Here is a 12,694-nt window from a genome sequence, read left to right as displayed (position 1 = left end):
ATGTCTCTCAATCCTAAGGCAGAGTAAACACGATTTTAGCCTGTTTATAAGCCTGGCTTGGTCATCACTGGCTAAGCTTCAGGATCCAACTGAACTTTAGCTTCATCTGTCGTCAAACAATTAAACGGAATGATGAATTAACCACCCAAACAAGCAGTGACTGAGAATGTGGACGATCAGATTCCTGGTGCGTTATGATGATATATGGTGATATCATTGGAAGATCACAAGTTCGACCCCAGGTGATGCCACAGCCATCCATGTTCAATAGATAATTTCCTCTCTTTCTGTCTGGGTGGGTAGGGTGGTCCTCTCTCTACCTGCATCACTCAGTGTGATGCTGGCCAATGCAGCGGTCTGTTAGCTGATGTAACAGAAATGAAGTTATGGCATGTCTACAGTTTGCAGACTGTAACCCATCCCAGTTTAATGCCCTATAAATTCACAGGTCCGAACTTGTGGAATAGCAGCTGGCATCCTCCTCTCAGTGTGTTGAGCAGAACAATAACACTGCGTTAGTAGCACTTTGAAAGATGTGGAGGAACATTGTGCTGCTCTTTAAAATTTCAGGTTTGTTTAGGGTCTGACTGGGGTTCAGAGTTTGTTTATAATCTGATTGGATTTTATAGTAATATTGAGGTATAGGGATTGAAAAGGGTCTGGAAAAGGGTTTGTTTATAGTATAAATGGGGTTTAGGGTTTGTTTATAGTTTGATTAGGTTTGGGGTTTGTTTATAGTCTGATTGGGGTTTAGGGTTTGTTAAGAGTCTGATTGGGATTTAGGGTTTGTTTTTGTCGGATTGGGGTTTAGGGTTTGTTTATAGTTTGATTAGGTTTGGGGTTTGTTTATAGTCTGATTGGGGTTTAGGGTTTGTTTATAGTTTGATTGGGGTATAGGATTTGTTCATGGTCTGATTCGGGTTTAGAGTTTGTTTATGGTGTTATTAGGGTTTTGAGTTTGTTTATGGTCTGACTGGGGTTTAGCGTTTGTTTACGTCTGATTGGGGTTTAGGGTTTGTTTATGGTCTGATTGGGTTTAGGGTTTGTTTATAGTCTGATTGAGGTTTAGAGTTTGTTTATAGTCTAATTAGGGTTTGTGTAAAGTATGAATGGGGTTTAGAGTTTGTTTAGAGTCTGATTGGGGTTTAGGGTTTGTTTGTAGTCTGATTGGGGTTTAGGGTTTGTTTATGGTCTAATTAGGGTCTGTTTAAAGTATGAATGGGGTTTAGGGTTTGTTTATGGTCTGATTGGGGTTTAGTGTTTGTTTACGATCTGATTGGGATTTAGAGTTTATTTATAGTCTGATTGGGGTTTAGGGTTTGTTTATGGTCTGATTGGGGTTCAGCGTTTGTTTATGGTCTGACTGGGGTTCAGCGTTTGTTTACGTCTGATTGGGGTTTAAGGTGTGTTTATGCTCTGAGTGGGGTTTAGGGATTGTTTTACGGTCTGATTGGGGTTTAGAGTTTGTTTATGGTCTGATTGGGGTTTAGGATTTATTTATGGTCTGATTGGGGTTTAGCGTTTGTTTAGGGTCTGACTGGGGTTTAGCGTGCGAGTTTAGGATTTATTTATGCTCTTGATTAAGGGTTTGTTCATAGGCTGATTGGGTTTTAAAGTGTGTTTAGGGTCTGACTGGAGTTTTAGGGCTTGTTTGAAGCCTGGTTGGAGTTTAGGGTTTGTTTATGTTATAAATGGGGTTTAGAATTTGTTAAGGGTCTGATTGGGGTTTGGAGTTTGTTTGAAGTCTGACTGGGGTTTAGGGTTTAGGGTTCTATGCTTTACTTTGTAAGGTTCACCAAGTGAGTTTCATCAAGTATACTTCTCAAGGTCACTTCACTCCGAGCTGCATCTGTGTCAGCCTGCTTCCAGCTTAAACCTTACACTAATCTTCACATCCGCAGGCTCAGAGAGAGCTGCGAGACTAGAATGAGGTGCAACTCTAAACTCTCTGCTCTTTCAGCTTCGGGGCTGTTGCTGCAGTGGATTTGAGCGAGCTGAGCTCTACTGTGCTGAGCGAACGCTCGACTAGCTGAGTGACAGGCGTCCCGCTGCCGCTGAAGAAAGCAAACACACTTCCCCTGTGCTGTTCACCAATTTACAAAGTAAAGAAAGAAGTGGAAAAAATAACAAGCAAAAGAAAAGTCTGGAGTCAGTTTTGCCGGAGCCTCCGTACTATCTGAGCAGGGTGAAGTCAAGCTGGTGCTAATGAAAGGCGCACGGCTGCCGCTGGAACGCAGCTTTGAGAATAATTGGCAGAAAGCTGATGAGAGAGAGGGAGGGAGAGGGAGGGAGAGAGAGAGAGAAAGAGAGGGAGAGAGGGGAGTTCACTACAGCGTTCCTTTTTCAAATGAAACCACACGCTAACGTACACACACGCATATAAAACAGCCCGGTTTCCGCCACTGTCACACACTTTATTGTCTAACGAGCTCGGCTTCCCTCCTCCTCACGTCTTTAGGCACGGAGGCAGTTGTGCGGGATCTAAAATCTCCCCTGAGCCCAAAGCAATGAGACTGCCATCACAGGAAAGCTTTGTTTATTATAGATGAATCAGCCTCCGACTCTTTTCACCACCACACACGCAAACACACACACGCACACACACACACACATACACACACACGCACACACACACACACACACACACGAAAGATGAGCAACAAACCCATTAATGATCAATGCAGCTCAGCCTGGAAGATGTGTGATGTTCTTTCACTCCAGATTAGCTTTTACAGCGAGGTTACGTCAACAGTGCATTCAGCTAAATTTAGATAACAGCCTGATGAGTGAAAGAGAGAGTGTGTGAGATCATCAGCTTCTGGATTCAAACCTCAGACTGACAACAGAAGTGGAGAAGAGAAAAGAAGAGAAAAGAGACAAGTGAGGAGAAGAGAAGAGAATGAAAAAAGGAGAAGAGAAGAGAAAAAGAGTAAAAAAGGGAAAGAGAAAAGAAGAAAGAACAGGAGAAGAGAAAAAAATTAAAAGAGGTGATAAGTGTAGAGAGAAAAAGTAGAGATGAGAGAAGAAAAGAAGAGAAGAGAAGAAAAGACGAGAAGAGAAAAAATGAGAAGAGAAGTGAGAAGAAGAGAACAGAAGAGAGAAGAACAGAAGAGAAAATGTAAAAAAGGGAAGGAGAAAAGAAGACAGGACAGCAGAAGAGAAGAGAAGAGAAGAGAAAAAGAGTAAGAAGGGAAAGAGAAAAGAAGAGAGGACAGGAAAGAGAAAAAAATGAAAAGAAAATGAGAAGAAGAGAAAAAAACTTAAGAGATAAGAAAAATGAGAATAGAAGAGAAAAAATGAGAAGAGAACAGAAGAGAAGACAGTAGAAGATAAAAAATGAAAAGAGAAGAGAGAAGTGTAGAGAGAAAGTGTAGAGAGAAGAAGAGATGAGAAGAGAAGAGAGGAGAGAAAAATGAGAAAAAATGAGAAGAGGAAATATGAGATGAGAAGAGAAAAAACAAGAAAAATAACGGAGAAGACAAGAGAGAAAAGAAAAAAAGAGAAGAGAAAAGAAGAGAAGAGACAAAATGAGAAGAGAAGAGAAGAGAAGAGAAGAGAAAGTTCCAGTATCTTCTCCATGCTGTCCTATTAAGTGAGTGGTCAAGCCCTGGCCTGTCTGTAAGTCCGCTGATGCTGAGTGACTCGGGGCTGATTCAGGTCAACTGAGGCACACAGTATGGAGGCAGAGGCGTGAGTTAATGAGGATAATTAATGAGCTCTAATTAGTCTTGCAGACGTTAAAGCGCCTCATCAGGGACGTGACTGCGGGCCTGTTCCTCAGACACGCCGTCCAGCCATCGTTAGCATTAACAAACACACCAGCGACTGTTTACTCACATTCAGCTGCTCTTCATAATAAACATCGTTAAACATTTACGCTCGCTAAGTATCACTGCGTTCCAGCTGCCCTGAGGTCTATGGTGGCTGTGGACGCTTGTTTCACTCCAATATAACATGATGGTGAGAGTCCAGTGACTGTATTTTAGGGGACAGTATTGACAACTGGCTCATGATACAGCAGGGGTGTGGGAAGTGGGGGGCTGAGGGGGCTGCAGAAATTAAATTTAGCTGAATGCACTGTTGACGTAACCTCACTGTAAAAGCTAATCTGGAGTGAAAGAACATCACACATCTTCCAGGCTGAGCTGCATTGATCATTTATGGGTTTATTGCTCATCTTTCGTGTGTGTGTGTGTGTTTCCAAAAAGGTAAGTCCCTTCTGGGTGGCAGGGGGGACCTGGAGCCTATCCCAGCAACCCTGGACAGGTCACCAGTCTATCGTAGGGCAAACACACAGACATATACATTCACACACACCTAGGGGCAATTTTGCATGTCTAATCAGCCTGACTGCAGGTCTTTGGACTGTGAGAGGAAACCCACGCAGAGACGGGGAAAACATGCACACTCCACACAGAGAGAACCCTGGTCGCCCGGCCAGGAATCAAACCCAGGCCCTTTCTGCTGTGAGGCCACAGCGCTACCCACTGCACCACCATGCCACCCGCCCATGTGCAAGTCATTTAAACCCCTATATATTTAATTGAAAACAGTACAAAGGCAACATATCTAATGTCGAAAATGATGAAAAATATATGCCCATTTAGAAATTGATGCCAACAACACGTTCCAAAAAAGTTGGGACGGCGGGCAACAAAAGGCTGGTAACGTTGTGTAATGCTAAAAAAAAAACCACCTGGTGGTTGATTGGCAATAGGTCAGTAACATGACTGGGTATAAAAGGAGCATCACAGAGAGGCTGAGTCTTTCAGAAGTAAAGATGGGGAGGGGTTCACCACTCTGTGAAAGACTGCATGATCATATACAACAATTCAAGAATAACATTTCTCAACATAAAATGGCAAAGAATGTTTGCTTTTGATCATCTACAATACATAGTATCATTAAAAGATTCAGAGGATCTGGAGAAATCTCTGTATGCAAGGGACAAAGCCAAAAAACAGTATCTGCTGGCCGTGATCTTTGGGCCCTCAGACGGCACTGCATTAAAAATAGACATGATTCTGTAGTGGAACTCACTGCATGGGCTCAGAAAAACTACTGAAAAACACTAGTCACTGCATCCACAAATGCAAGTTAAAACTCTAAAATGCAAAGAAGAAACCAAATATAAACAGGACCCAAAAATGCTGCCCCCTTCTCTGGGCCCGAGCTCATTTAAAATGGACTGAGGGGAAGTGGAAAAGTGTCCTGTGGTCCTATGATCAACATTTGACATTCTTTTTGGAAATCATGGACACTGTGTCCTCTGGGCTGAAGACCACTCAGCTTGTTATCAGTGCACAGTTCAAAAGCCAGGATTCATGATGGTATGGGGTGCATTAGTGCACATGGCATGGGTGACGTGCACATCTGTGAAAGCACCATTAATGCTGAACGATATATACATGTTTTGGCAACATATGCTGCCATCTAGACAATGTCTTTTTCAGCGAAGGCCTTGATTATTTCAGCAAGACAATGTAAAACCACATTCCACTTGTGTTACAACAGCATGGCTCTGTATTAAAGAAGTCCCGGTGCTAAACTGGCCTGCCTGCAGTCCAGACCTGTCACCACTGATAACCTTTGGTGCATTATGAAATGAAAAATATGACAAAGGTGAACCTGAACTGTTGAGCAGCTGAAATCCTTTATCAAGTAAGAATGGGAAAATATATTATTTTTAAAACTACAGCAGTGTCTCCTCAGTTCCCAAACGCTTACAGAGTGTTGTTAAAAGATGAGGTGATGAAACACAGTGCTAAACACGTCCCCGTTCCAACTTTTTTGGAATGTGATGTTGGCATCAAATTCAAAATAGGCATATATTTTTCAAAAAACAATCAAATTTCTCAGTTTCAACATTTGTTGTCTTTGTACTATTTTCAATGAAATATAGGGTTTCAATGATTTGCATATCATTGCTTTTTTGTTTTTATTTACATTTTGCACAGCATCCCAACTTTTTTGGAAATGGGGTTGTAGGTTCATGTAGGTTTCAAGAAACTAAAGTTGCATGAAAGTTTCACTATGTAAAGTCAGCCTAAGAAAGCAGAAGTGGGTCCATGCAAAACTGTGAAAAATGGAATAAAAATAGAAAAAATGACACTTCTAGTTAGAGGTGGGCGACGTGGCAAAAACACATCACAATGCTTGACACACTGCACATAAACAGGACTGATGATGCTCTCTTTGTAATAAAACACGCACTCAGTGTTCTTTAAGCACTGATGATGCTTAGAAAAGCATATTGTTGCGTAATTTATCACAATACCTCCTCGTAAAACATTGTTATACTGCCCACCTCTACCTTTGGTTTTAAGGCTGAAAAAGGCTGTTATGCTATGATATAAAAAAAGGCTATGTATAAGGTTTTGTTCACACTGCCAGCCCAAATCTGATTTTTTCATATCCAGATTGTATCCAGATTGATTTTGATGGTCTAAACAGCAGAAACACATGAAATCTGATTTTTTCAAACCCAATCCAAACCACATTTGGAGGTGGTTTGAAATGCAACTCCATTCAGATTTTTCCAGATGTGTCTCAGTCTGGACGCTCTGGGCGCTCAAATCAGATTTCAAAGTTTCTTTTGTGTCACTCGCAACACGACAACCAATGATGACGTCAAATCCAGAGTAATGAGTGCTGGGATTCAAGAAGAGCTCCAAAGATTCATGATTATGAGAAGCATTCTGAAGAGTTTGGAGGGCGAGATGATGCTCCTCCATCTCTCCTGCATCCGCGTTTAAAATCCGCATAGCTACGTAGTTAGTGTCATGGCAACCCATGCAGATAGACTGGTAATGTCTGGACAAATCCGATCTAATCACTTGTGAATAACGGAGTGGGCAGTCAACTCAAAAGATCTGATTCGAGAAACAAACGCGATTCACCTGCCGTCTGAACACTGAAAAAGTTACTCTGTTTGAATTTTTTAAAAGATTAAACAGGACGTCAGATATGGTACAAAAAAATTCCAACTCTTCAGTGTTCAGGCCCAGAATTTCAAGAATTTTGACGAAGCATGCTCATTTCAGTTCATCTCTAAGGTATGTGCAGTAATGAAGTGTAAAGTGCTGCACTGCCATTGGAATGAATGACCGTCTCAGTGCAGCAGTGGAGCTGAATGGAGGATCCAGTCAGAGTGACCTGTTTATCTCCAGCTCCATCTATTACAGCTTTCCTCTCGATACAGCCATTTCTCTCCATCCTCGCTCTCACTCTCTCGCCCTCATCTCCTCACTCACCGTGGAGTTTATGACTGCACATTAAACACTCTCACAGAGCAACTTTCTGACCTAAAAACCGCCCGGGGCAGATCAATGGAAACGCCGTGCTAAACTGATGCGCTCATACAGCTATTACAGCTCGTACAGTCAACTAATACGTCTTCATCACCGAGCAGATCATCAGCACATGCACCGCTGTCTGGAGGTCAGTCCGTCTCTGACCAGCACGCCTGTAAAGTTTGAGAACACTGGGCTGTTTTGCTGTTAAAGGGAAATTCCTTCTTATCTTCACATTTTTTATGCATAATTAAGGTTTCAGAGTCATTCAGAGTGGTTCAGTGTGAAACGCTCTGTTCTAGAGAAACTTACCGAGTCAGAATTGTTCACAGTGGTTGTGATAGGAACCAGACGTCCACCTCTAAAAGCTCCCTCACAGAAAGTTACATGAAATGGTTATGAATTCACTGCCTGATGTCTGAGACACTGTTTTACGATAGTTTTGAGAAGATTTTGATCCAAAACTTACATTTTTTAAACTGCCTTGGTGGAGGGATACATGCAGGGTGTTGTGAGGCAAAGAATCATAAATAATCATCATGAACTCAATTATGCAGAAATTTTGTAAAGTTGGTGGACTTCCCCTTCCCCCATTTTAGTAAATTAGATGGTCAGCTTCTTGTATCTTCTGTTTGACTGTTGTTAAAAGCTCATATTGAATCTCTTTTGGTCCGAAGGTGCTTTAAGCACCTCAAAGGTTTGAGTGCTGACATCACAAAAAAGGGATAAAGTGGGCGTTTTGGTTTTGGTTTTTGGATAAAGAGGGTTTTGGTTGTAGTGGGAGATTCAGTTGTACTGGTATGGGTTTCGGTTGTACTGGGAGGAGTTTTTGTTGTACTGGTATGGGTTTCGGTTGTACTGTGAGGAGATTTGTTTGCACTGGGAGGCGTTTTGGTTGTAGTGGGAGGTGTTTTGTTTGCACTGGGAGGCATTTTGGTTGTACTGGGAGGAGTTTTGGTTGTACTGGATGTTTCTGTTGTACTGGTATGGGTTTTGGTTGTACTGGGAAGAATTTTGGTTGTACTGGTATGGGTTTCAGTTGTACTGGGAGTTTCGGTTGTACTGGGAGGAGTTTTGGTTGCACTGGGAGGCGTTTTGGTTGTAATCGGAGGAGTTTCGTTTGTAGTCGGAGGAGTTTTGGTTGCACTGGGTGGAGTTTCGTTTGTACTAGAAGGGGTTTTGGTTGCACTGGGAGGAGTTTTGGTTGTACTGGGAGGGTGTTTGGTTGTACTGGGAGGGTTGTGGTTGTCGAATGTGTCTTGGAGAGACGGATGTGTTTACGCTGCTATAACATGTGGCTCAAATGCGTCTCAGTTCAGCTCCTGAAGTGGTCTGAGTGATCAGATCTGTATCTGTTTTAAATGCGTCTTGGCTGCATTTACACTTTTTTATGTGGCCTCATCCACATCCGCATGAAGTGACCAGGTGTAAACGAGGTCAAAGAAAACATGATCGATTGGATTAAAAACATTTTAAAAAGCTAGACGTCCCCAAACTTTTAACAGGCAGTGTAGAGTGAAAGTCCTGAGATGTTTCAAAATCATTATCGACACAGCTGGTTTAAATTTCTTTTAAAGAGAAAGAAAAAACCTCCTCTCCTCCATCACCCACACTCACACACAGTTCCACAAATGACAGCACTCGCGGCACTTAAAAGCCTGCCTGCTCACAACAAAGGCGTTTATTTCTCTTTGAGTCTGACTCTTCCTCTCCTGCCTTTCTGCTGCATATTTATAATTCCATTACAGAGCAGCGCGTCTCTGCACTTCATACGGAAGAATAACGCGTCCTCAGATGTCTCTCGCCTCCCTGAGCTCACTGTCTCACTGCTGAATGAGACAATGAGAGAGAAATCACCTCCGAACACTCACCTGTACAGGTCCCCAACCTGCACACTAGGCCTAGACAATATCTAAAAATAAACAGCGTGATATTGTCTGGTGACAAAATCATGATTATCGATAATTTCACCCCCCTCCCCAAATACACGTGGTCCACAGCAGCTTACTTTCTAGTCTATTTTAGTTTATATGCTTTTTAAACACTAATAACTGCTCTAAAAATGATACTGAGCGGCCCAACAACTGCTTCTTAAAACCTGTCGTTATAATAAACATTACTGCAAACATGTACCTTCACAAACTTCTTCTGCTGCAGATTCACAGCAACTTGCATGCTAACATAACAGAAACTTCAGACTGCAAGTGATTTCCTAAGCCCACGTGCTTTCCACATTAAAAACAAGGCGCTCTCCATCGTTACAGCCATGTTTTCATTATTCAGCACAGAAAATCCTGCGCATTTTACTCAGAATTTGCTCTACCAGAGCTTTAAAGGCCACATTATTACTCAATAAAGAAAGAATAAAATTTTGTGTACATTTTATTTAATGTTATTTACTACCTTTTTCTGGGAACACCAGTCGTAGACAAGGATCAGAGGAGCTTTCTCTCCAGGTTAGAGTTAACTTAGCTGCTCTATGATAATATCCAGTCATTTTATACCGGCCTTACACCAAACGACTTTTCAAGTGATTGTACTCGTCACAGACAAATTTCCAATGTCGAAATAAAATCATGAGAGTCTTGCTAGAGTCGCGTAGCGCTCGCGTCAAAATCGTTTAGTGTAAGGTGGTCAGGACAGCCATCTTAAATCAGTCTTTTTTGCTGACCACGATATGATAAAACTGTATGTTACAGTGTTTCTTATGGTTTAGTTCATAACACCCAATCAACGATGCCGAATCGCTGCATGTTTTGTTGATGTGTAAATCTTTATGTTAAATAAAAAAGTAACTGCACATTTTGCCGGTTAATTCAAAAAAATCTGGGTGATGATCTGCCAGAGTATACAGTTCTACAGAGAACTGGGCTGAGCCCCAGATCTTTACATGTCCAGCCAACTGCTTTTATCTGCTTGTAAATTTCCACCTGGTGCATACTGGGAAATAAACTCAAAACTCGTTGCAGTCTTGCAAATAGTTACCCTGCAAAATCATAGTCTGTGACTAAAAACTGTGACATTGTCTTTAGATGTGAGAGGGTGTCAGACTTTAGTCTTTCAAAAGTCTTTACAAATTCCTCTGAGTCTTCTAGTGTATGTTAGCATTAGCTTATTTTTTAACTGCAGCGAGTCACTTTGAGATGAGCTGAAAGAATGTCAGCGTTCATTTCGATTCCATACATGTAAAGTAAATGTAGCAGTATCCGTGTGGTAAAGCAAGCATTACATTGTGTATCAGAGAGAAATAACACAGGTATAAGTTCTTAACAACGTACCCTCCGCCCCCAGCAAGTTCTTCAGGCCCAGTCCAGGCCTGCCGTTTGTTCACAGTAAGAGGTGACAAGTTGCTAATGTCACTTCATAAAGTTGAGAAGATTTCAACTCGATTTGTCACTTGCCACTCTGTCGCCATGTCGCTTGCCGCTAGTCGCTAAATGGCGGCTACAAATTGCATACCCTGCAGGAAATGACAGGATGCCTGTCGCTTTGTCGCCTGCTAGTGTGAACGTATGGTTGCTCTGTTGGGCAGCAGCTGGACACTATGATAAACAATACAAAGTACCGTATTATTCTGAAACATTGTATTGCTATATTGTGATTAGCATGCTAGCATGTCGTGGCTAGTTTGTTAGCTTGGGGCTACCATATGAGCTTGAGGCCAGAGCCTTAGTTGAAAATGCTATAAGTCTTGTTTTAGACAGTGTCCTTTCATAACACCTGATAAACTGAAAATACAAAACATTAACATGTTAACAGAAGGCTCATTTTCAGCCACTACTTATTTTTGCTGTGTCAAATTGAGATACTATTATATAGCACAGTATTGAGTAATACATTTTGTGAATGCTTACACCACAACTGTAAACATACTGGTGTTTTTTGGGTCTGTGTGCTCTGGCCTCAATAATTTTAGCCAGCCGTGAACCTAATCATGAGATTTCTGTTGATATTACTACATAAATAACAGCCTTAAAGGCTGAAGTTAGAAGGCTGCCTTTTGAAGTCGAAATGTCTTTGAGTCGAAATGTCATAAAATAGAAGAACAATGAAGGATATGGGCCATTTAATGCCCAAAGCCCAGAGCACACTGACCCAAAGTTCTCCAACAAACCCAAATGTGTGGGTAGTGTGCTGTATATGTGAGTCATCTCTAAAGCAGTGGTCACCAACTTTAGTCCTGCAGATCTACCTTCCTGCAGACTTTAGCTCCAGTGCTAATTATCCCCACCTGATCATTATCATTACTGCTCTCAGAAGTCTTTGATTATCTGAATAAGGTGTGCTACATTTGGGTTGGAGATGAAATCTGCAGGAAGATAGATCTCCAGGAGAAGGGTTGGTGTCCACTGCGGATTTTTGTTCCAAACAAGCTGGCGCACACCTGATTCCACTTGTTTGATCAGTTGGTCTCAGTCTTCAAACTATTGATCACATATTCCTGCTTTGTTGGAATGAAAACCTGCAGCCACACTGGCGCTGTGCGGATAAGACTGGAAAACCCTGCTCTGGAATGTTCTCCAACATTAAAGTGCTCATTCACACTGGTTCATTTGGTCTGTAAAACTTTGTTCTGGAACCATATAGATCTTAAGGACCAGTATAAATATGACTGACAACATCACAACAATGGTGTTCGTTGAGTTGGTGCTCCAGCATCTAGGCTGAGGCAAATAACATGTGCAGTGTAGGTGATATGCAGTTTGCCCACTCCTTCCTGAAGTTACGTAAGTTAGAGCAGAAGTTAGGTAACTATAGTAGTCAGAGCAAAAGTTAGAGCAGAAATTAAAGCAGAAGTTATAGAAGTTAGATGAGAAGTTACAAACGTTAGAGCAGAAGTTAGTTTGGTTAAAGAAATTGGAGAAGTTAGAGCAGAAGTTAGAGAAAGTTACGGACAGTCAGAGCGGTTAGCAGTTAGCCGTTAGCCCCACAGTAACTTACTATTGAGTTCTTCATGGTTGATTTGACGGTGAATCCCTCCGTCTTCAGCGGCTCTGCTCTGATTAACTCAGCGCTCCTCAGGTTTGTGCACAGCGACATACCTCCACTCTTTATCTCTCTATCTGTCTGTCTACCCGTTTATCTGTTTATCTCTCTCTCTGTGAGGTCAGTTTATCAGCTCCCCTGCCCTCCGCGTTTCTCTCCGCTTCTGTTTGCGTTGCTAAGGACGCGGTCGTTGCTAGGCTCGCCGTTGCCATGGAGACGGCGCGCGGCCGCTGCCCGCTGTGGCGCTAATGCTGCTTTTTAAAAATATGTAGAAAATATAATAATTTTTCGTTAAATAAATCAAATTAACGCTGTGTGATGTTGATAATATAACTGAAAATGATAACACTGGCACATATTTTAAAATTTGAATCATCAGATACAACATTTTAATTTGCTTTTGTGGCATTTGTGAG

The 12,694-nt window shown here is 41.8% G+C and overlaps 1 protein-coding gene across 1 annotated transcript in view; it reads right to left on the bottom strand.

Moving 5' to 3' along the window:
* The window catches only part of pacrg (PARK2 co-regulated), a 113,192-nt gene extending 100,740 nt beyond the window's left edge, over window positions 1–12,452 (bottom strand). The window contains exon 1 of the mRNA XM_036593991.1: window positions 12,234–12,452. Within this exon, the coding sequence (XP_036449884.1) occupies window positions 12,234–12,332 (99 nt within the window). The 5' untranslated portion in view covers window positions 12,333–12,452. The remainder of the gene's footprint in view (window positions 1–12,233) is intronic.
* Between the last annotated feature and the right edge of the window lie 242 nt (window positions 12,453–12,694).

This window comes from Colossoma macropomum, unplaced genomic scaffold (assembly GCF_904425465.1).
Source record: "Colossoma macropomum unplaced genomic scaffold, Colossoma_macropomum, whole genome shotgun sequence".
Taxonomy (NCBI): Eukaryota; Metazoa; Chordata; class Actinopteri; order Characiformes; family Serrasalmidae; genus Colossoma; species Colossoma macropomum.
Note: the sequence above shows the minus strand (reverse complement) of the source record. Positions and strands in the feature narration are given on the sequence as shown.